General features: G+C 40.0%; 1 protein-coding gene across 1 annotated transcript; it reads right to left on the bottom strand.

Moving 5' to 3' along the window:
* Positions 1–1143: 1143 nt before the first annotated feature.
* On the bottom strand, positions 1144–22508 carry RAB32 (RAB32, member RAS oncogene family). Its single transcript, XM_014951317.1, has 3 exons — positions 22005–22508; positions 6586–6863; positions 1144–4220 (listed from the first exon to the last, which is right to left on the bottom strand). The coding sequence occupies exons 1-3, from the start codon at positions 22231–22233 to the stop codon at positions 4071–4073; spliced, it is 657 nt and encodes a 218-aa protein (XP_014806803.1). The 5' UTR covers positions 22234–22508; the 3' UTR covers positions 1144–4070.
* Positions 22509–22776: the final 268 nt, after the last annotated feature.

The raw sequence follows: 22776 nt of genomic DNA, 5'->3' as shown, positions 1-22776 counted from the left end.
AGGCCACTAGCAAGATGTTGAGACTAGAAAAATAAGGGACCAACAGTTTTTAAGAGCAAAATGTTTCACCACTGAGTACCACAGTTTTACTGCACATATTTATTTTTTAACTATTTCCTCATATCACCACATATCAAATGGTTACTCAGGCACTACGTCCATGAGAATGACTCAAGCTATTCCCCAGTGATTAATCAGTACAGATGAACAAAGATTTGTTCAATTTAAGGAGATTGAATGGTACTACAACTCAATAGGTCTGACACAAAGTTTAAACAAGAACAACTCTGGAGCTTGGAATAGCTCATATTTTTCTACTACTGCAGTTAAGAGGCACCTAGAAAATCACATAACTGAAAGATCACTAATTGCTTTAACTCCTTTCTAGTTTTCTCAGCAATTGTTATGTCTCATTAAGCTTTTTAAATGAATAGAGGCTGACTTTGCATGAGCTGCACATTTACAATCCAGAAAGACTATACAAAATCCTTTACAAAATCAGTTGATGGAAACATGCCAGGAAAGACATTTTACTGAGGGACTGATTTTTCTGAAGTTTTTATTCTCAAAACTGTCTCTTAAATATAGGGGCTAGGCAGCCAGGTACTTGCTCATTTAAGATTGATGTATTTCAGACTGCAAGAGAAAATGAAATAAAATAGTATGAGGCCTCTAATTCATCTCAATCAGATGAACGTCACTTTACTATACATCCTGTACATGTCAAACAAATGATGTTTGACACCTTTTGCTCACTGAAGTTAAATTGGGTAATTGGGTCTGTCTAAGCTTCCACGTATCTTTCCAAATCAAAATTTTTGGGTTAATTAGGACAGGGCTTCATGACTAGTTTAATTAACCTAAACACTTCTCCACAAACTATAGTCTCATTCTCCTCTACCAGGGAGATGCTCCCACTCCCTTCCTCAGGCTAGAAAGCCAGTCTTTTGTTAGTTTTCACCTTCTGGCTAGATCAGATTTCCTGACCCACCTCACCAGTCTCAAATATGATAACACACCCTACAGGGAACAGGAGTAAAAAAAAAAATAAATGTATTTTGTAGCATGAAGGAAGACTACCATTTATTAAAGCTCAATTTTCCCTCAGAAAGGTTAAAAAAAAAAAAAAGAAAGACTCTCTTATGCAGGTAGAAGTCAAATTGCTTTTAATACTACTACAGCTTCAGAAATACCAGAATCTCCTTGGTAATACAATATGCATAGTCCCATTAAAACTTTGTTTTTATTTTTGTAGATGATAGTTCCTGAGCCTCACTCTGCCTCAGCTTCTCCAGTCAGTGACAACCTGTATCAAAACTAGTATATTCCACCACAGTTAACAGTCACAGCCATTCTACATTAATGTACAGATTTAGAGGAACACAAGCTACATACAGAACAATGAAAGTGCTTAAACATAGCAGCAACACCTCTTCAAGCAGAAATTTAGACATTCTTGAAACTAATCTGCATAGGATTTCATTGTCACTGACAGGACCCAGATGAGATTCACACATTCAGGTAGAGTTCCAAAGCTTCAGAGTTTGGTTTTCATTTTGCTGTTGAATCTGAAAACTAAAATCAAGAAAAAGGACGATAGCTGTTTGGAAAGAAAAAAAAAAGTCTACCTCCACTGGCAGTTTCCCCAGTAAAGTATTTAAGGAACTAGCATTTGAATGTAGACCAACCTTCTATGCCATACTAGGCAAACTCAAGAATTGGCCTTTTTTTGGCTTATTAGCAACAAATCTCACGTTATAGTGCACAGGCTTAGTAAACTTACAGTTGAAGCCAAGTGAACATGAAATTGCATCTCGTTTGACTGGTCATCAAGACTTATATTTTTGATCTAGTCAAGAAGCATCAAATAAAGAGGCTATGCACGTTCCACATTACAATTAAAAGTTCATAACAAGACAATACACTGGAGATTAAACAGCTTATTAAAAGTGAGTTTACAGTCTAAATGGAGTTTGTTTGCAAATAACTGACTAGGAAGATTATGATAGTTCCAGGTTAGCTGGAATGGTTAACAACTCAAGCCACCAAGCAAGGAACACAGATGGGTTGCAACTGCCTTTCTGAAAGTGCTACAGGCTTTCAAAATAAAGTTTTATTGTTACTTTAAAAATTAAGTGTCCAATAACTCTGCAGAAGCCTAGTGGACACATTTTTTACAGTGGTGCATGGTAGGAAGATGAAAGACCATAGACATGAGTTGAAGAAAGGTTAAGAGTAGATAAAGTCTCAGGGGACAGTCAGGCATTGAAACAACTTTCCCAGGCCATAAAGTCTCCGTTGTTCAAAGTTTAAAACCTGACCACATGAAAACCTAAGCACCCTGGTATGACATTGCTTGGAGAAGGATGTTGCCTTCCACTTCCTAAGATAATTCAGCTGAAAGTACTCTTATGACCTTAAGCTAATTATACCCAGTTTTAGCTTATGCCAAGCCTTATTGTAGCAATTCAAAATAAGCCTTTAACTTAGCAGCAGCTAGAATCTGAAGTTATTTTCAAATGTCAATGAAAGTGTTTGCATACGGGGTGGGAGACATGATGTGAAGATTCATGTCCTCAAAAGCATACACCAACAACATACATAAGATGCCCAAATATATTTATTTGCTTCATAAAAAGTACGTTACTCTTTAGAAAAAAAAAAAAAAGACAGCCTAGAAAATCTCAATACAGATTAAAGTATATTCGATCTGGCACATTCTTCATGATGATGTTTAAGTAAACATCAGCACCATCAGACCAAGCAAGATAAGACTTCAGAAATCAGTAGCAATGAGGTACCAGGACAGAAGAAACCCTTAAAAACAAAAAGGAGCTTCAAAGCCTTTCAGCCAAGCAGAGCCAGAGTTCCAGAAAGTGTTCAAGAACCATGAAAACTCTAATCCTTTTGATCTTCATTTGCTGCCAGAAATATACGAGTTATAACAAGGAAACATAAGCATCTCAGTATATAGGGTTACAAACTGGTGAGCCAGTTCACCAGCTCTGAGTAGTCAGAAAAGTGCAGCACTGTTCTAAAATTGAAAAGGATTGAGCTTGGGTGTTTGGTTTTGGGTTGTGGTTTGGGTTTTGGGGGGCTTTTGTGTCTTTTTTTTTTGGATAGGCTAGCAAGAACCAGTTAAGGCATTTCCTTCAAGACCTCCCTCCTCCTAATGGTATTCAGAACCATCTCAGGACAGAAGGAAAAAGAAGCAAGTTCATTAGCACAGTACAGAAAGAGAGTTACTTTTTGCACTCTTGGTAAAGTTTTCAGTGCTAGTGCATGAAAAAGTTTCCGGAGGTGCATATGGGTGAGGTTACCATAACCATGTGCCAAGAGTACAACTATATTTATTAATGTGTTTCATATGTAAAGTATTAGCTGAAAATATTCTGCCTTAAATGGCTGGCGACACGTTTTTGTTAATATCTCTATAACCATGCTTTTCTTCCCTGTTAAATACAATCATTTACCCATCTTGTTCTTACTCACTGCCAAAAGCCATCTGCTTCACTCAGTCCTAGTGAACACACTAAGAAAGATACCTGTCATCTGCCATTGTCCACTTCAAGATTTCTGGGATGTCATGGTCCAGGAGAACCAGCAATGAGACAGATCCTTATGGTGGGGGACAATAAATAGGGACAATTGTGTAGGTAAGGAGGCTAAAGTAGGACACTTCTGGTGACAAAGTTCACTTTAAAGGTGCAAGTGTCTATTCAGCTAAAACCATGATGAGTGAATCCTATTTGGAATATAGCATACGTCCTAGAAGCAAACTAGACACTGCATGTTGTCTTTGTTCCTTTTTAGGAGTGTAAACACTACCTTATGTTCTCAAGTAAGACACTAATGAGATTTAGATGCAGCCACTCAAGCAAGTGGAGTGATAACTTACAAGATACTCAGTTTCATGCTAAACAAGAATATGTAAACACCCACAAGAATCACCTATGCAGATAATACCAGACACCCCATATGGATTGTCACAATGCAGCACCATAGCAGCAGTTTGATTTAAGGAACAGTCTTGCTGCTCATCCCATCACATTTAGTGAACAGTGGTAGCATTAGCAGCACTGTGATTTACTCTCTGCTTTCAACGGGTCTAGGTCCAGTTTTGGTTTCCCCACATCATTCTCTTCATTAGGAAAGCTTTTGTAGTTGGCAAGGATGTTTTCCACCAAGAATCGAGCAGCTTCGTCTATGTTGATGTTGTCCTAAAAATGTTGAAAGGAAAGGAGTCAGTGATTTTTTGAAATAGTCACACATCCCTATTAGAAGCTGGCCAAATGCAAAAAAATTCTTCTACAGTCTCATCAACATGACACAAATAGCTTAGATGTATCAAGTAATTGCTCCTGCGCTTGCTTTTTGAAAAAAGTTACCAGAAATGTTTGAGACAAAGTTATTCGCCCATATCACAAATAGGATACTTCAGCTCTAATCTTGCATGCAGTCAGGGTAATAGCATCACCTGCATTTGGAAGGCTCACAAATGCCAGAGTGCATTTCTGCATCAGGAAAGGTAAAAAGCAGTTACACTGTTCATAGTAGTGTTCTACCTTTTGAGTCCTTTCACCACTTCTGCAGTTTGGATGCACGTATTTAATGTAAACCTTTTTTATCAGTCTCCAAACCCCACCTAAACCAGGGTGTTTCATCAAGGCACTCTACGTTTTCTTGTGCATGCTTTGAAACACATGTATGCAGGATACCCTGATGAAATACATCTCTAGGTATCTCAAATACTGAGGGGCCAAGCTGGCCAGTGCCAAGGGGCCTCTGGCCACAGCTTCAACCTGGCTGGGCCACCTGTTAGCTAACCACAGGGCTGCCATATTTGGAATTGCTCATCTTTGGTTTCAAAGGAAATACCACACCAGTACACTCTTTTGTCTCTGCAATTGAAGATCTAAACTCTACATGAGCAAAGTCAGGTCATGAGAACATTAGACTCATCACTGCTGCACTTAACCTTGTGCTTGTCAGCCACAAACTGCTTTTGTCAGTTCACAGATAGGTACTTTTCCCTGTCCAGAGTGGAGGAGGATTCTCCTCCTTTTAGTGTAAGGATGTTCATAAGGTATTTCTATGAATATTTACACTCTCCACAGTTCTTTTGCCTTTGATGTTGTCCCTAATCCACAAGGAGTGGGACCTACATTACTGATGACTAGACTGAAGATTCAAGCATCAGTTCCAACCGAAAGACAAAAGTAGGAAATTTAAGTGATGAGGCCTTAAAATGATAAACTGATTTGGTATGCTTAGAAAACAAGAAAGCTGCCCTGAATTTTTGCTAAGGTAACTACACCTCTTCAGAGTCCTAAACAAGTCAATTCATAATTGAACAGGACTAATACTGTCTGGACTTCTCTCTGCACCAAGAACCTTGTTTTACATTGTTGTTTCTCAAATGCCACCTAAAATGCAAGCTGTCACTACACTTTCATTTACACATAGCAGTGTTATGGGCAGTTGAAACTTCAGGGAAGAGATAACCCAAAACAAAATCTTAGAATTATTTTTGAGTGTAAAGAGCCTTGAAATGTGAGTTTTTAGTAACAGATGGGTGGGTTTGGGAATTATTTATTCAGATGCAACAAATGATTAGCTAATTTATCTAATTCCTCTGTGTACTCTTCTTCCTTATTTTAAAGTGACCAGGAAGAGGCTTGTTACTTTTCTTATATTCCTCTTACAGACTTTTTTTTTTCTTTAAAATAGTTGTCTAAGCATCATTTTGTTCCAGTTCATCATCAGCAGTTCAAGGAAGTAAGCAAGCCAAGGGAAAAGAGGGACCTTGGGATTTAGCTTACCATATAAAGGAGTCATCAGCCAGATCAGTAATTTGGTCTGTCAGCCACACTGCTTTCATCTAGAGGAACCTTTTATTTTAATCATCAATTGAGTTTTAAGGAACTGCTTGATTTCACTTCCAACTATGCTACCACAAGCTTATCTGTGCATTGACCAGGTCTATAGACTAAAAGTGTACAATAAATGAAGGTACTTGGTTATCTGTTTGAATGGAGCAACTGTCTATCTCAGCTTAAGTGACTATGCAGAACAACTGGTTTTTCTCCAGTTCAGTCTTGAGAGTGCCTGATAAAATAGATAAGTGCTTTAGTGACGTTATCATCTGGGTATATAATAACAAGTGAGCAAATAGCTTGTTCACTTCTGGAGTCTTACCACTTCCTATGTACAACAGTGAAGACAGAAGGTGCAATTTAAAAACCTGCACCGAGAGATTACTTTTATCTTTTGGATAGTTTGATCAGCATTTAGTAGTATTAACATCTAAGAATGGCTCTGAATAATAACTCTAAACTTAAACTCAGTTAGTCAAGTTACCAGGTAGTTTTGAGGTTCTCTGAATTTAAGATGCAGCTCTAATCTAAATATGCCTCAAGTCTTCTTCAAGAGTGAGCTAGCCTGCACACCAATTCCAACTTTTACTGAACACTGAAAACTTCACTGTCACTTCCTATACTTGATAATTTTCTTCTACACATGACTATATTCATTCATTCTTATGCCAATACTTAGAGTTAAAATGTGTTTCCACTTTATGCTCACCTTGGCAGAAGTTTCAAACCATCCAACAAAGCCACCTTCTCTGCAGAACTGGTCCATTTGAGAGGGATTCTGGTTGCCATCTTTCTTCTGGTCGCACTTGTTTGCAAGAAGAACAGCAGGGATGGGGCTGCCATTGGGAAGCAGTACTTTACTGTCCAAATCATGCTTCCATTTTGAAACAGCCTCGAAAGTGGAGCCTCTTGTGACATCGAAGACCACAAAAGCACCAACTGCCTCTTTGTAGTACACTCTGGTCATATTTCCAAAGCGCTCCTGGCCTGAAAAAGAGGATAGTGACAGGATATTTATATACATGAATTGTTATTTGGCATTCAGGTCTAGTCACCTAATTCATACAGCACTGCCTCTTCCACCCTGTGTTCTCTCATTGTAACAGCCACTATCTACATCATACAAATCAGATGCTTAAAAAACAGCTTGCAATCTCAACTATCAATTGAGTTTACTTTTTTAAAACTTATTTGTGGAGTAGTGTTCTTTTAGAAGTACTACCTAACAACACTACAAGCACAGCTATAAACAAAGCATTCTGTCATCAAAAAAAGCTTCTAAAAGATTTAGGTATAAACCTAGTGACTTCCGCTAGACACTTAAGCAAACTCAAAGGTTTTTCTGGAGGGTGATTAACAAGGGTTTCTGCAAGTTCCACAGCTAACAGCCTTCAAAGCATCTTCTGGAGAAGTCACCTATATTATATTATTATATATTATATTTGCTTAGGGACAAGCTCAAAAGGAGCTAGTTTAACAGTTCTAGCTAAACCTATTATCTTTGACTTCAGTTCTTAAGTCTAACACCTTCTCTGGAATAATTTCCAACTGCAGGAGTTCTGCAGTAATCCCAGGATTTCATACAAGATTATCAGAATAGCTGACGTACAATTATTTAAATATATATATATATATCAAGAAGAAAACCCATGGTCAGCAAGTATAGGCAACTAAAGCCTTTCCTTATTAAGTACAACTATTGTGGTCAGTATACTTGAAGTGTACAACTAGAGTGTCACTTCAGTTATTATTCCATTTGGATGGTCAGACCATCATGCTATGTCCATACTGGAGTGGTCATAGCAATGTCAGTTGCAAGCATGTTGCTTAGGAAGTTTGGGCTACTAAAATAGCTTTCCGCTTTGTTCAGAAGTCTTCATTGGGAAAAGTAGCCCCTGCACTTTAAATTTTAATTTTGCAGTGTACCATCACTTCAGCTTTTAGCATTTAGTGCATATGCAATTTTAGAATAAAAAGTCAGACTTTTAATTGGAAACATAGTTGTCCTCTGTTTATAAACATTCAAATCTGCCTTTGATTAACAAGCACAAACAGTTACAAGAAGAGTTGGGTATTATCATCTTCTCAGAAAGAGCCAGAAATTCATTAGGTGAAGGAACTTGACAAGGGATGCTGTTCAACAGCATGCTTTTCTATCTCAATTGCCTCATTTTAATGTCAGTACTTCAGTGTACCGATTAGCTCATTCCCTGTAGACATCTTCAGAAAAGGTTGACTAAGCAGCTGTTAGAATTGACTGAAAGCAGCAGCAGCTACAGTGAAGCTCCAGAGAACTATGAAGTTCTATGAAGTGGACTATTTCCGGCTGTTCAGCTTTAAAGAACGACGTTGCATCACTGGCCAGCATATTCTGAGGAGCAGAAGTTACAGGAGAATTTCATCACTACAAGCTCATTATCACCTGTGTGAGAACAAGGAGCATGCAAGAGGAAAGCTTGATGTGGTAAAAGGTATATGGCAGGAGGCAGAAAGAGAGCCCAGTATGAACTGAGTAGACTTTCTTTACAAACCTGTTATTACTGACAGCAACTGAGCTGCTTGTAGGGTATGTGGAGCATTCTAGACAGCCTTTTGAAAATTTAACAGGACTTTCAGCAAATCTTTTGCAAGTGTTTTTCTGCTTGCAAAAAAACCAACCTTATAGAAAAAGCAAACTGTAGAACACACCACTCCTCCAAAGTTTGGAGTCTGAACATCACTCTCCATTTTGGTATTAAAACTAAGTTGAGTCAATTTTTGCCTTGCTTAGTTCAGCCAGGGTTTTTTTATTCCCTTCCCGATGTCCAGTAGAATTTTTGCTGTAGTTATTTCACTGTGTGTGAGACTGGTGTTGAACAGTACCAAAAGTGGATCATACCCCTAGAGGGGAAAAAGTCTAAAAGTGATCAGATAAAACTAGACTTAAAATCTCCAGTGGATATAACCATGAAAGGAAGAGGACAGAAAAATTACTTGGTTACTACAGCAGTAAGGAAAGGTCAGAGGCTTAATCATTCCAGTGGTTCTAGTGCCTTGACATAAACCTGATAGTACCACAAAGTTATCATTTCAGTGCTTTAGGGGTTCAGGTGTAGATGAGGAGCTAAGTTATGGAGAACAGGCAGTCATGGAGAACAGAGGTTTTGTTCCACAGCATGGAACTGGCTGCATGCAATGCAAAGTTCTGAATCCTCTAACCACAAAGTTTTCACATCTAAATGACTCAGCACATATTGTCACCATAATTTCCAGTAATTGCAACAATATTGAGTGAAATACTTGCATAATGTCATGCATCAGGAACTAATACAGTTCCCTACAGCAGCACCACAGGAATAAAGTTTAGTTTAAAAAAGTATCAAAGCTTGGGAGCTGTTATGGTTTACTCCTGTTATATTGTAAACTGGAAAGCAATAAGTTAAAAATGGCATGAGTTACAACCAGGTCTGACATTAGAAGATTTAGCTATGTCTTTTATTTCACTGCAAAAATATAAATTATATTCATAAGATTCATACACTGTCAACCTTGCCCTGAAGTACATTTTAAAGGGTTTCTACAGCAATCCTTCCCAGTGTAAGGAATAAACAAGAGTCCTGTTTATCACAGCAATGACATCATTGTGGCCATTCTTGCTGTTAGTTAGGAGTTACTCTATACTCCTACCATTATTTTTGCTCTCAACTCCTCCTACAAGATGGGAACTGAGGCTAGAAAAAGCAAGTTAATGTACAAATGACTGGTGGATACACATGATACTGAGTTTCTCAGGGTTCCACCTCCCAGGCTACTTACCATACCTAGAAGTCATAAAGCTTACACAATCTAACAGGAAACTACTCAAGGAGAGTGAAATGAAGAAGCCTTGTCAGCTATATTTTTTTTTGTTGTGAAGGTAAATTTTGGGTTCTCTCTGTCAATATCAACAGTACAGCACAAGTTCCCTTACTTTGTAAGAAAAAAAATAATCTAAGCTTAGTCTATTCTGAAACCACACAGCTTGGAAGCCAGAGTTGTTACTTGCATTTAAACCTCTAGCATCTCATTAGGAATACTGATGGACAACTGCACAAAGTCTAACTTCTTTCAGATGAGACTAGAGTTTTTATATCCTCCAAAACTTGTGCCATTAATGAGGAAGAGAAAGATGACCAAGAGTTACAAAAGCCTGACAACCAGAAGAGTGATGGAACAAATATTTTTTGTTGAAGTAATGTTAGTTCAAGTCATCTTTGACAGCCTAATCAGCTTAATAAGTGTCCAAATCTGATTTTAACAAGTTTGACAGTTACACATCAAGAAGTCCTAAACTAGAGAAGCATAGTTTAGACTACAGTCATGCAAAAGTGAATGCACAACTAACAGAAGAGTTTTATTCCAAAGTTGTTTGCTGCTAACTCAATGATCTTTGCAATGAAGTTTTGCAGTTTTAACCTGGACCAAATAATACAGAGTTGTCAAGTCTGATAAATAGCAAAAAGCCCTCAGTTCATTAATAAAGCCAAGCAGATCTTGCTAACATTGTCATTCACGATACTGAAACTTAAGTATTCAGTTAGTTTAAAAGTCAGAATGACGGAATATACCACACAGGATAACTCAAATCCATAAAACAAAGCAAAACCCACAATCTATCCAGCAATGAATACTCCAGTAGTGAAGAAAGTGCTCAAGAGACTTAGTGAATCAAATTAAGAGTTCAAAATGCATAGAAGTTGCACCCTGCTAGTGTGTTTCAGTTATTCTGCTTTTCTGCCAATAGGTACTATACACTGCAGTGAACTCAGACATCACAGGATGCTTATTAAGCTATAGTAAATAGCTGTAATAAATCAGTTCTAGTCTGGGAATACTTGAACATTCTCCTTGTGTTGTGAAAAGAATTTTTAGATCTACTATTTACCATGACTACTAATAGTCAATATTTGTCATACCAAAATTCAAAAAGGGTCATTAGTGACAGCAGACTAACTCTAATTTGATTGCAAACACCATGGCTCTTAGGTCCTTGCTATCAACTACTCTGACTTTATTATCCACACATTGTGCAAGCACAAGGCCACTATTTAGACTTCAGTGCCAAACTCCACAAATTAGTTGTTTCAGACAATTTCCTGGGCCATGAGACATTTGAGCTTTTATTCATCCTGGACAGGAAAAAACACAATTCAACAGTAAGTGAAACTCCTTCTTTTCCAATCTTCTTTCTGCCAATTGAATGCCCAACCTAATGAGCATTCTCTTCCCTGCTGCAGATTTGCTGCTTTACAGAAGATTTTTCCCAACTCCCTGAAACATCCGAGTGGCAGCTCCTTATTTACAATTCTATCTCTCAAAGGTCATGTCATTCGGTGTGGTAGATTTAAGCTAAAGCATCATCCAAAATGGCTGGGCATGCAGCCCAATCCTCTCACCGAGTTAGAATCACTGTCCCTTTCAAAACTCACCCAAGCCCTTCAGAAGCTGGAGGCAAGAACAAACTACACTTTAGATGCTTGTTGGTCCTACATACAGCTGGATGTTTGGCACAATAAAGCAAATATCCAGAATTGCCCTGAGGCTGCATCTCCCAGTTCTCCAGACACCTCATGTACATTTTAGCACCTCCTGGGTCAGGTGTGAGCTAACTGAGGCTCCTTTTTGGTCAGATATATCAATATGTTACCAGAAAGCTACCACTGCTGACAGCATTCCCCCCTCTCCCCAAACCAGCACAGCTTGTCCCAGAACTGTCTTACCCAATTAGATTGAATCTGTTATTCTGCAAGAAGTAGGTTACCCAAACCACTATCAATATTACAGGACATGCTCAAGTGTGTCTACCTGCTTTTTCCCATGGGCAGCAGAGCGAGTAGACAGACCGAGATGGTCAGTACTAGATGGCTCTTCACTTCTCATTCTTACCCATTTAAGCTACGAATGCAAAGTTGCCAAGTGTTTCAAATACAGAGGAGTTAAACTATAGTAGCAGCTCCAGCAGATATTAGAAACCTGTAAGAGTTTAAAAAAAAAACCAAAAGCATATCTAGCCTTTCACCTTCCACCATTGTGGAAATAATATTTGGTATTTGTGGTTCTGGTGACAAACACCAAGAGGTTAAAAAGCAAGAACTACAAGAATATTACATCTTCTTGTATCAGACAGTAATAGAAACAGTTTCACTGACTGCAGCTCTTACAGTTTCTACCAGAAAAAAAAGCAGCCTTAGATGATTTTAAGTGAATTGCCAGTGTCTTTTCTTACTAAGAGTGGTGTGGGAAAAGTAACTGATCACTGAATGGACCTCTTCTTGACAGTATGGGTCCCAAGAAGGGCAATATTCAGGGAAAAATGTAACCAGCCAGTTAATCCCTATCCAGCTGTCTCCCACTTTACCAAAAGAGATGACCTTTGGTACTCTGCTTATGTCTACATTAGGCAGTGGCAGGATGAGTTGAAGCAGTTCTGCTGAATGAGACACTGTCAGAGACCAGACATCCACAATATACTATATATACATATATATCTCTCCAAAGTATACTATATGTATACATACACTATATAGACACTAAGTATGAGAGAATTTAAAAGTGACCAAAAAAGACATTGAAAAGTCACTGAATAATATCAGGTCAGGTGCAGCAGTATTTTAATTGTTTAGAAATACAAAGTGTTTTCACATGTTCTTTAGAAGTCAGTATTTCATTCTGAAGTGGTAGGAAATAGCTTGCTCTGAAGTTTCATTGCACAACACAGACTCTAACCTAATGATTTTTTAGCTACCTGAATTTTCAAAGACGGTGAGGTTAGTATTTCCATTCACTGTTTGGTATTACTATACTTTATTCCAAAGCAGGACACTCCTGTTTGCTACCAGTGAAACAGCATGACCTTTGAGGTGCAAGTTAGACATTTGATTTCCATCAGGAAAGCTGATCACATCTATCATCCTGGTAGCTGAAAAAACACACCATCCTCCTTCAAAGGTAGAAATCCTTTTTTTAAACACTTGCACAAGTCTTAGGGAATTTAACAGTAAGACTGGAACTTTTCATTGCTGCTTGTAGCCTTAGGCAAATCTAATGATTCAAGATTGTCCAAAATGACTTTAACGGCTTACTACCTTGCCTTTAAGAAGTTTAGAGGCAAGACCCTGCACTTATAGTTCAACTGGCTTTGTCCAACATCAAACATACTATACGTAAAATTAGGACAGTCAATTTTGTATAAAAGCTTCACCTGCTTTGCTTGCATCTTTGATAAACAGCATATTAACAAAAGAGGAAATCCCTGACTAAGCACTAGATTCCCATCCCCAGAAAAGTAGAGTCAACCAACCCATTTGATTTCTAACTAGTTGTCAAATGCAGCATGTTTGGAAAAACTCCCCTTGGATGAGTATTCAGAAAGAGTTGACATAGTTCAATTACTGCCAGCAACAGCATGAATTGGTACTTTACCTTGCTTTAACGAGACTTAAACGAGTCACCTGCCAGAGTTAAGCTATATTCATGCCTGACACCCTCTAATCCATCTCCTTTGATGCACTGCCACACAGCCAGACCTGTACTGCGTACTTACTAGTGATGCTGCATGGCACTACAGCATTTTGCAGCACACAGGAGAATTCTAAAGTCAGTTTGTCTCAAGAACAACTTTATCACGAGACCGAAAAAATGTTAATCTCTAAAATGGTCGATGTGTCATGGCACATTGTGTGTGATGGAATTTTGTATCAAAGAGCTGCCACTTTGCTCTACCCAGCACTCTAGTCAGGGAGCATTTACACAAGCTCACACAAGCTGTTTGCAGTGAGCCTCATAAACTGCTTTTTTTATAATATTTGAAAAACTGCTAAAATACATACAATAAGGAATACTGGTTTGCATTAGCTGCTGATCTAGAAGCCATGACTACTGAGTGGGCTATGCTTTCTCTGGACAGAGTTAAGATGTTTATTTCTAAACAAGTTATATAAACTCCTGAAATCCCATCATTTTTCAAAGCATATTCTTATCACCCCATGTACCTTTGTTCCACGGCTCCACAGAGAGAGAACTTTGAACATCTAATGTTCTAGCACAAGTAGCTTGAGAAGCCTGTTGTGCTTTGGAGTCAGTGCCTGCTGTTGGTTGTACCACCTTTAATGCTTGCGAGAATTCCACAAGTGTTATTCATATGCTTTCATACAGGAGTGCAAATAGAAATTCCCTTACTACAGGTCACTTCATTCTGACATGGCATATCACACTGCAAAACTTCTGAAGTGAGCATTTGGAGGGAACAGTTTACAAGAGACTACAAAGGCAAGACATGGGCTACCACTGCTGTTCAAAGAAGGTATTTTGACAGCTGTGAGACTGAAACCCAGCATACATGCTCACTACTGAAGGGAAGAAATTTTATATACTGTGTTGGAGCCTTTTTTGAGCCAGGCAGCTAAGATTATTTCATTTCATTATACAGGTAAAGAACACAATCAGTTTAGAACAATCTCTTTATAGCACTTGCCAACTCAAATTGTACTTGCATACATGCACTTCAGTGACACCCTCTCCTGTTGAGCATATAAAAAAAAACTAAACTGGTAAGAGGCAAAGTCGAGATGTAAATAAGGTGAAGACTCCAAGACTCTGAAGCTGCAACACAGATGCAAGGTTAGTTGATAAAGGTTGATTTGCATTCATTTAGACTCTATACATTAAGAGAAAAATGTGTATTTAATATTGTCTGCACCACCTTCTGAAGGGTAATGCACTTGACTTATCAATTCAGCTTACTTCCTGACTACCTGAGTCACAGTTACAGGAAGGACAAGAATTCAACTGATACTTGCCCCAAAATAGCTCACGATCAATGTAAGTTAATGGATTTCCACACAGATTTCTAGTTTACATCATAATGTGACCCAAAAATTAGTTATGTTGTGTGACACAGTATTTTTCCTCCTGTCTGCTGTATTGCACGTAAGAACTTAGGTATCTTAGGTAGCTCCCACACACATCCATTTGAAAGGTATCCATCCATCCTTTATTCTACGTATCAGTGCTAGGTAATTATTTTTGTGATCTTACAGACCGCATAAATCTTTGAGCAACTGCTATATATGATATGAACCTTATTTATTTGAAAAATAAGGCTGAAGCTCCATCTATTCCACAGTGATTAGAAGCTCAAGCACTAAGTGACATTTCTATTGTTGATAGAAGAGTATCTGCAAGATCAATAAAGCAAACTTTCTTTTAAACATGTACTAGATCAAATTGTCTTTCAAATTCATATATTTAACCCCATTTCTTATACGGCACCTAGAAAAGCCTATGGAGAAATTCTAAGCTTGCTTCTAAGACACTCAAAGAACATCGGTCTCAATTCAATCATTTAACTGAAACTTCACTGAGCAGTCCTGTCTTGCATAATCAAAATAATCATACTAAACTGCCTTACAACACCAGCTTCAAGACACTAACATTTCCCATATTCAGATGGAATTCTGTCAGCATTCAGACTTTAAGAAGTTTAAAGTAACATATAGAGTACTTTGCACTGCTATATAACACAGTACTGACCACAAGAACCTTCACCAATGTGAATGATTCAGCATCCCACTAGTTAAGACAAGGAAATCACTTCATCAGCAAGATCAATGACCCTATCTTAAATGATAGTATTTCATAAAAAAAAAATGCTGAAATAGAAGAATTGCAAAAAAGAAAGCATGTTGACAAACAGTCTGTATTCTGAGGTGTCTGGAGATACACCAAGAAGAAACAAGTTTAACACGTTCAGCACTTATTTGGATACTTAGCAGCAGAACTTCAAGCATGGCAAGTCATTCTCTACTGAAAGCTCATAACTCTAATTCAGCTGCTCCTGGAGAGCTACAAGAAAGGACACCCACACAAGATCTCCCACAGAGGGGTGGTTTCTTGAAGGAAACATACAGCATTCTTCCAGTTGTGTCTTCCCTCTGCTGCTTCTGAGACAGCACTCAAAACCTTTCAACGTGAGCAGGCCTTTTACTTCTCCCTCCTCAAACCTTATCCGCTAGTCTTGCATGCTTCCAGCCAACATCACCCTTAAGTAATTTCTTCTGTGAGATTTATACTTAAGTGTGTGCAAGCAGGAAACATTCTGAAATCAGTCACAAGTCTTTCAAATCTTTTTCATTGGTCTGAACTTAACATAAAAGATTCTCCATCCCTGACTGGGAGTTTTCTGACCTGTCTCAGCTGTTACCAGAAAAAAAAAAAGAAAAAAACAAACTTACAATCTAGAGGACTACAGCATGCCCTGAAGTGCCATATGTACATATTTCTTAAATACCTCCAGGGATGGTGACTCAACCACCTCCCTGGGCAGGCTGTTCCAGTGCCTGACCACTCTCTCAGTAAAGTAATTCTTCCTAATATCTAATCTAAACCTCCCCTGCCACAACTTTAGACCATTTCCACTGGTCCTGTCATTATTCATCTGACAGAAGAGGCCAACACCCACTTCTCTACAAACTCCTTTCAGGTAGACGTAGACAGCAATAAGGTCTCCCCTCAGCCTCCTCTTCTCCAAATTGAATGCTCCCCTCAGCCTCCTCTTCTCCAAATTGAACGTGCACAGTTCCCTCAGCCTCTCTTCATATGACGTGTTCTCTAGACCCCTCACCAGCTTGGTGGCTCTCCTCGGGACATACTCCAGCACTTCTATGTCCCTCTGGTAGTGAGGGGCCCAGAACTGAACACAGTATTCAGGGCGAGGCCTCATGACAGCACTCCCAGTTCCACATGAAAGCAGTTGTACCTGGAACCTCCAGCCCCCTATAAACTGTGAGATAACCTCAGGCCACTTACCAGTTTCTGAAATACAGCTCTGAACTCCAAGTTGTGCATCCATTTCTCATGCAGCTATTCATGTGCACATTTTTCATCCTTCCTTCCTAATTGCACTCATTAAATATCATCATAACAGTGAGGACAAAACGCAGTTGGGGGTAGGCTATGTCTAGATTCTCTAGCCTCCACCTTATCCTCATTTGTGCTAGGCACACAGCTAGGCAATTTCTCCATGGTTTTGTTTGTGCAGGAGTTGCCACTTTAATACCTACACAGATCTTCAAAATGTTTTGTGGGTAAAGACAAGTTGTTACAAGACTACCTTAACTACCTCTAAAGACTACTGCCTCAAAGCTCTCAACATTTAGGAGGGGCTCCTCTGAAATCAACTTAAGTATGTGCCTCTACAGCACAGAGCTATGAATCTATAGGAAACAGAGGAAGTTTTCTAGTTACTCCCTATAGACGTTCAGGGATGCATTAACATCTGCTGGTTTAGACTTTTTTTTTTAAATAGAATCAGTCCATAATGCAATGAATAAGTTAATGACCTGGTACACAGAAGCAACTTGGTAGTCTTCTGACATGTCAATAGCACAAATGCAGACAGACAAACTGGAATATGCAGCTGCTTGAAGCTATAAGGTTTTTCACATGGAAGTGCACTATCTCACAGCCTGAATGCCTTTGGAACTCAGACACCAAAACACGCAGCAGTTACACAGCTATGTCTCACAGACTGTGCATAGCTGCCAAGCACTCCACCTTTCTAGAGGAAATATTGCATTGGGACAGGAAAGGTGGAGGTCTATTAGCCACAGAACTACGCCTGCGTATCTAAGTGAGAAGGTTTGTGATTTGCTTTCATTGTCTTGCTTAGCAAGTGCTCATTTCAGTTTAAATTCTCGTCCCACATCCATAGCTTCCTGCACACACTTCCCCATTTCTCATGGCTTCCTTTAGATGAGAGCAACTTAAATTCCTAGAAAAGTTAAAAGCTTAACATCAACTCACCTACCTAAGACTCATTTGTCTTGATAAAAAGATGGGATATTCTAGCTCTTCCTCAAATTAGTATTTGAGCAAAATATTTCATCTGATTTCTCCACCCTCTTTGGGGCTGGTATATAGTTCTAACAAGTTAGATTTCAGATCTTTTCAAGGTGACAGACAAGAGTTTAATAATAAATTTGCATGCTACAAGTCTTATTCAACCCCAAGAGCTTGTATAAAGCATGTTTAGAACACTGAAGTACAATCATTCCTCTTCTGTTTGGCCAATTTAATAGCCACTCTCTTGCAGTTACAGCAGTGCTTCACTTTTAATAATCACTTTTACAAAGAAATTCTAATGAAGTCCTGGAAGAAGGGTGCTATTAGACCAAAGTTAATGCAGAATCTCTCAGCCAAAGCTTTAAAAAAAAACTTGTCTACCAGTTGTCATTAGTGAGATTCTTCAGGAGAAACCAAGCTCAAGTGATCATCTGGGACTTTTACCACTTGTTCTCCAAAGAGTTGAATGTTTGAACAGGGTGATGTGATTGACGATGGTGGCCAAAGTGATAAAAAAGCAGCAGCTCACACTACTCAGTTGCTGGTCTTATAAGATCAGATGAAAAGTTTTGATGATACAGAACGTCCTTAAAGTGTTCTTTCAATGATGTTTGATTGATTTGCATCAATATGCTATATTCACCTCCTACACTACATGGTGGTCAGAGCAGTACACTAAACAGCATGTCAAGTAGGAATCAGTTGTGTATTGAAATAGACTTTAAAAGCACTTCCCTTATCATGAAGTTTCCTCTGCTTTGTATCTCTTCACAATGACTCTCTTATCTCGTATTTATTTCACCAATTATTTATGTCCTTTGTTGAAGGGGGTTAACCTGATTCTAACACTTTCAGAATGTATCCAGGAAGAGAGATTTATCGTAACTCTGCATGTCAAGATAAAAACCAAAAATAATGCCTAAGGCCAGCTAAGGTTTCAAAGTTTTGCTCCTGTATGAACATGCATGCAATTTTTTCAGCTTCTTTCAGAATACTTCATGCTGCAACCAAGATAATTTGAGAGCAACTGATCAGTCTTATTCCCAAGTGTCTTCATCTCCATTATTCAAGAAGCTGCAACCTGTGTCTAAAAACTAAAATGCCTGAGTATTTCTGGAATATACAAGTCCAGGCACAACAGTAGCCTTCTTCCCTCTTCACTAATTCAAACCCCCTCCCTTTTGATTCTGCTGCAGGAATTTGCATTACTTTGTACCTTACAAGAGCAAGGCTATTTTCACCAGGAAAATACCACAGGCAGTGTAACTGTCCTGCTCTATTCTGTAGAATTATCTAATCACTGAAAAAAACAAAATCAGCAAGCACAAGAAATTGAAGTCACTCAAACCTGCTGCATTGCAATACACAGCATTCATCATTTTGGCCACAATCACACCAGAAGTCAGCACAGTATCTGCTTTATAATCTTTAGCTGAAGACTGAACTACATGGTTAGTTCTTACTGCAGCACCCAGCTCTTTGAGGAAAGCTTTTTATGATGAACTGTTAAATACAAGCTTTGATCTAGTGAAAAATGACATGCCTTACTATGCTTAAAGGTTAGACTTTAATTCAGAAGCCTTTTTTAATTGCATTAAAATCAATTCAGAATGCCAGCACCATGTTGCTTTCAGGGAAGTCACATGTAATGTTACTTACCATAAAATTTAGATCTCTTCAAGAGATCTAAAGCTGCTTGTCTGCACACACCAGCGGACAAAATTATCTACATGAGCTGTTGAAAGCCAGAAGACAGTTGGGCTGATGAGTTACAAGGGAGTGACTATCACATGCTCAGATACTTTGTTACACACTTTAATAAAGTGCTTTAGGGAATACGCGCTATTACTACATAGAAGCCATCTTCAGTCTGGTTCTCTAATTAATAATTTTTATATAAACCTGTTAACATGCTCAGGAATTTAGAAACACTCATGAGTATATGCATACGCAGCTGCAGAACACATTCCCAGCTCAAGGATGCTAGCATTTTTTGGACCATGAAACACCTTTATGGATACTAAAATCCCTTTTATTTTAATGATTAACGCTTAACTGAGATGTCAAGTTCTATAGGAGTTTGAGCTGTTACTCTCACAATGGCTAACCACAGCCCTATAAAAAAACAAACAAACAACAAACAAAAAAGCCAAACCCCCTTCCCCCCCCCCAAAAAAAAAAAAAAATCACTGAAACTAAAATTATTTCCATTCCTGGTCTTGTTTTTTTGACTAGGGAAGGACTGCCACCCCCTTGGAAACAGACTAACCTAAACTATCAGATTAGGCACGAATTTGGAATGCAAACGACAAAATAGTTGTGTTTTCCTTCTCCCCTTTTGCTAGGAAAAGGTCAGTCAGGAGTTTCATAGAAAAGTATACACCATACTGTAAAACTGGAAAAATATCTCAGTGACAGGAAAAACATTATTCTTCATTCTATCAGTAATATTAGCAGAAGCCTTCAGGGATTTATCAGCAGGTCTTAACTTAATTTTCACATGGCCATCTCCCTAAAGGCAATAATCAAGATTGAAAAATACCATCTTCTAGATCTTGAATGCATGGGTGCATTGACAGGACTTCCCATAATATTTTGGCCAAACTTTGTTACAAGTTACAGCTCAGTTCTGCCTAGCCTGTTGAAACAGATTGCTTTGGCAAAGAACACAGCCTAACCCAAGCTAACACAGCCTAAGAAACCAAGGGCTGGGAAGAAGTTAAACACAAGCGTGGCAGCCTGCCAAACCCCAGGATCCTGATAGTCTCCCCTCCTTAATCTTTGGAACCCCACATTTGCTAAAAAATACATGCAGAGTGTTGGAGCAGCTTGCACCAATACTGCCAATTGATTCAAAGACAGCTAAAATTGATCTGTAAAACAAACCCATCAAAAGCAAAAGCGTGCCAACATTTTACTTGTTCTCCAAAACAGCAATTAGAAGATACTTCAGTTTGCCCTACAGGCCAGCAGCAGAAAGATCTATCACGTGTTTCAGCATATGGCAGTAAGAAGCAGGCTTTTTAGTTTGAGGAATCATATTTGAAGTGGTTTAAGATAGTCTTTGGAGCAGAAAGACCAGAAGCTGACATACAGCTCGTCTGTCACAGGGTTACAGCAGCCACATGCTACGCTTCCTCTTTTCCCAGCTTCCACTTGGCAAAGAAGGGAGGTCACGGAAACAGTAACTACCAGCTCTTACCCTACTGTCTTCTAGTAGTATAAATTTAAACATCAGCATTTGAAATAAATTCTGCTTTTTCATATCCAAGGAGACACTCCAAACGTGCTGGAGAGGAGGAAGAGAGCTGCTGGTTAATACTTGGGCTGCATGCAAAACTAGAAATGCAACAGCAACTCGGGATGATTAAGAAGTTGAGGACACAGGCTTCCTACACCACCACAGCAAAACAGCTTGTTCTGTGGCATTTAACACCACAGCGTAAGCAAGTTAACCATGACAGTTAGGCAGTTGGAGTCTTTAAGACAGCTATGTTACAAAACAGTTTTAAATTATATGTAGGAATGTCATGTACTTTGGACAAGTAAACAGGGCTTTTCTGCTTCCATGTGCTCCAAGTATCTTTTTGACACACAAATCCATGACTACAATGTAGAACGAAGCATGGCACAAGTCCCAGTCTGTTGCTCCACGTCAGAGGGACACAAGTTACTTTCACATTAAGTAGACAACTCCAAACATAACAAAGTTTGAGCATATTTCCTTTGAGGACAGTTTTAGCTATTCGAGTTACCTTTAACCTGCAAGGCACACTCACTAAACATAATCTACCTGGAAAAGACATTTACTTCATCTAGAAGTGTTATGGAGCTGTAACCATGAATGAATTTAAGCACTAGTCCTAACCAAGGCCCCAAGCCCCCAGGGAAGCAGGTCAGGAGGAGCACTGCAAGCAGGAACCCTCTGGGAGCCCTGGAGCCTGCAGAGCAGAGCAGCTTTTTGAGAACTGCCATGAAACCCTGGGCCAAGCCAAGAGCCCCACAACATCTGCTAACAGGAGCACACGCAGCCTATGAAAAGTAAAAAAACTTCACTCCCGCATCGAGACCTCCTTTTATTTATGCCTCAAACACAGAGAGGAGGGCTTGCAAGTAACAGAAGGGAGGAGAAAAATAAGCAGACAGACTTCACAGTCAAAATACAGTTTGCCCCACAGAGGCCAGGCCCCGGGACCCCAGATAACCGCGTTCACAGCCCTCTGCCACCTCAGGGCTCCCCCTTCAGAGACGCCCGCCCCCGGCCCTCACCTGCTATATCCCAGAGCTGCAGCCGCACCAGGGTCTTGCTGTCCCAGTTGATGACTTTGAGGGCGAAATCCACCCCGATGGTGGCCCGGTAGTGCTGTGAGAAGAGCTGGTGGACGTACCGCTTGATGATGCTGGTTTTCCCTACCCCCAGCTCCCCGATCACCAGCACCTTGAAGAGATGCTCCCTGCACTCCGCCGCGCCGGAGCCCGCTCCCTCCCCGCCGGCCATCCCTCGGTCCTCCCGGACGCCGCGGGGAGGCCGGGGCCGCGGGCTCTCCCGCCTCTAAACCTTCCCCCAACCGGCAAATATCCCTCCTAAAACTTCCCCCGGGGACGGCAACTCGCCTCCAAGTATTTCCCCCTTGCGCCGGCGACTCGCCTTCCAACTTTTCGCAGACGGCTCCCCCCGCCGCTACGCCGGGCCGGCCCACGCCGGGAAAGGGGAGGCGAGCTGGGGGAAAAGGAGGGAGGGAAAGAGCAGGAAAAAGACGGGAGGGAAACCTCGCAACCACCTGACTCCAGTCACAGGACGCGGAAACTCCGCGGCCTTATACAACGCCCGGGGGAGGGCGACGGGGAGGAGCAGGGAAGAGGTACCGCCCCGCCGCTCCGGGATACCGGGAAGGAGAGGGGATGGCGGGGGTGGGATCCTTGGACACCTCTTCAGCTTCTGTCCCGGACGGGATGGGCTGTCCGTGGGGCAACCGGCAGCGGCGGGGAACCGTCGGTCCGCCCCGCTGTCCCCGGGCGGAGCGGAGAGGAGAGGAGGGTG

This window comes from Calidris pugnax, unplaced genomic scaffold, assembly GCF_001431845.1.
Source record: "Calidris pugnax isolate Ruff unplaced genomic scaffold, ASM143184v1 scaffold24, whole genome shotgun sequence".
Classification (NCBI taxonomy): Eukaryota; Metazoa; Chordata; class Aves; order Charadriiformes; family Scolopacidae; genus Calidris; species Calidris pugnax.
The sequence above is the reverse complement of the archived record's forward strand: the minus strand, read 5'-3'. Positions and strand labels throughout refer to the sequence as shown.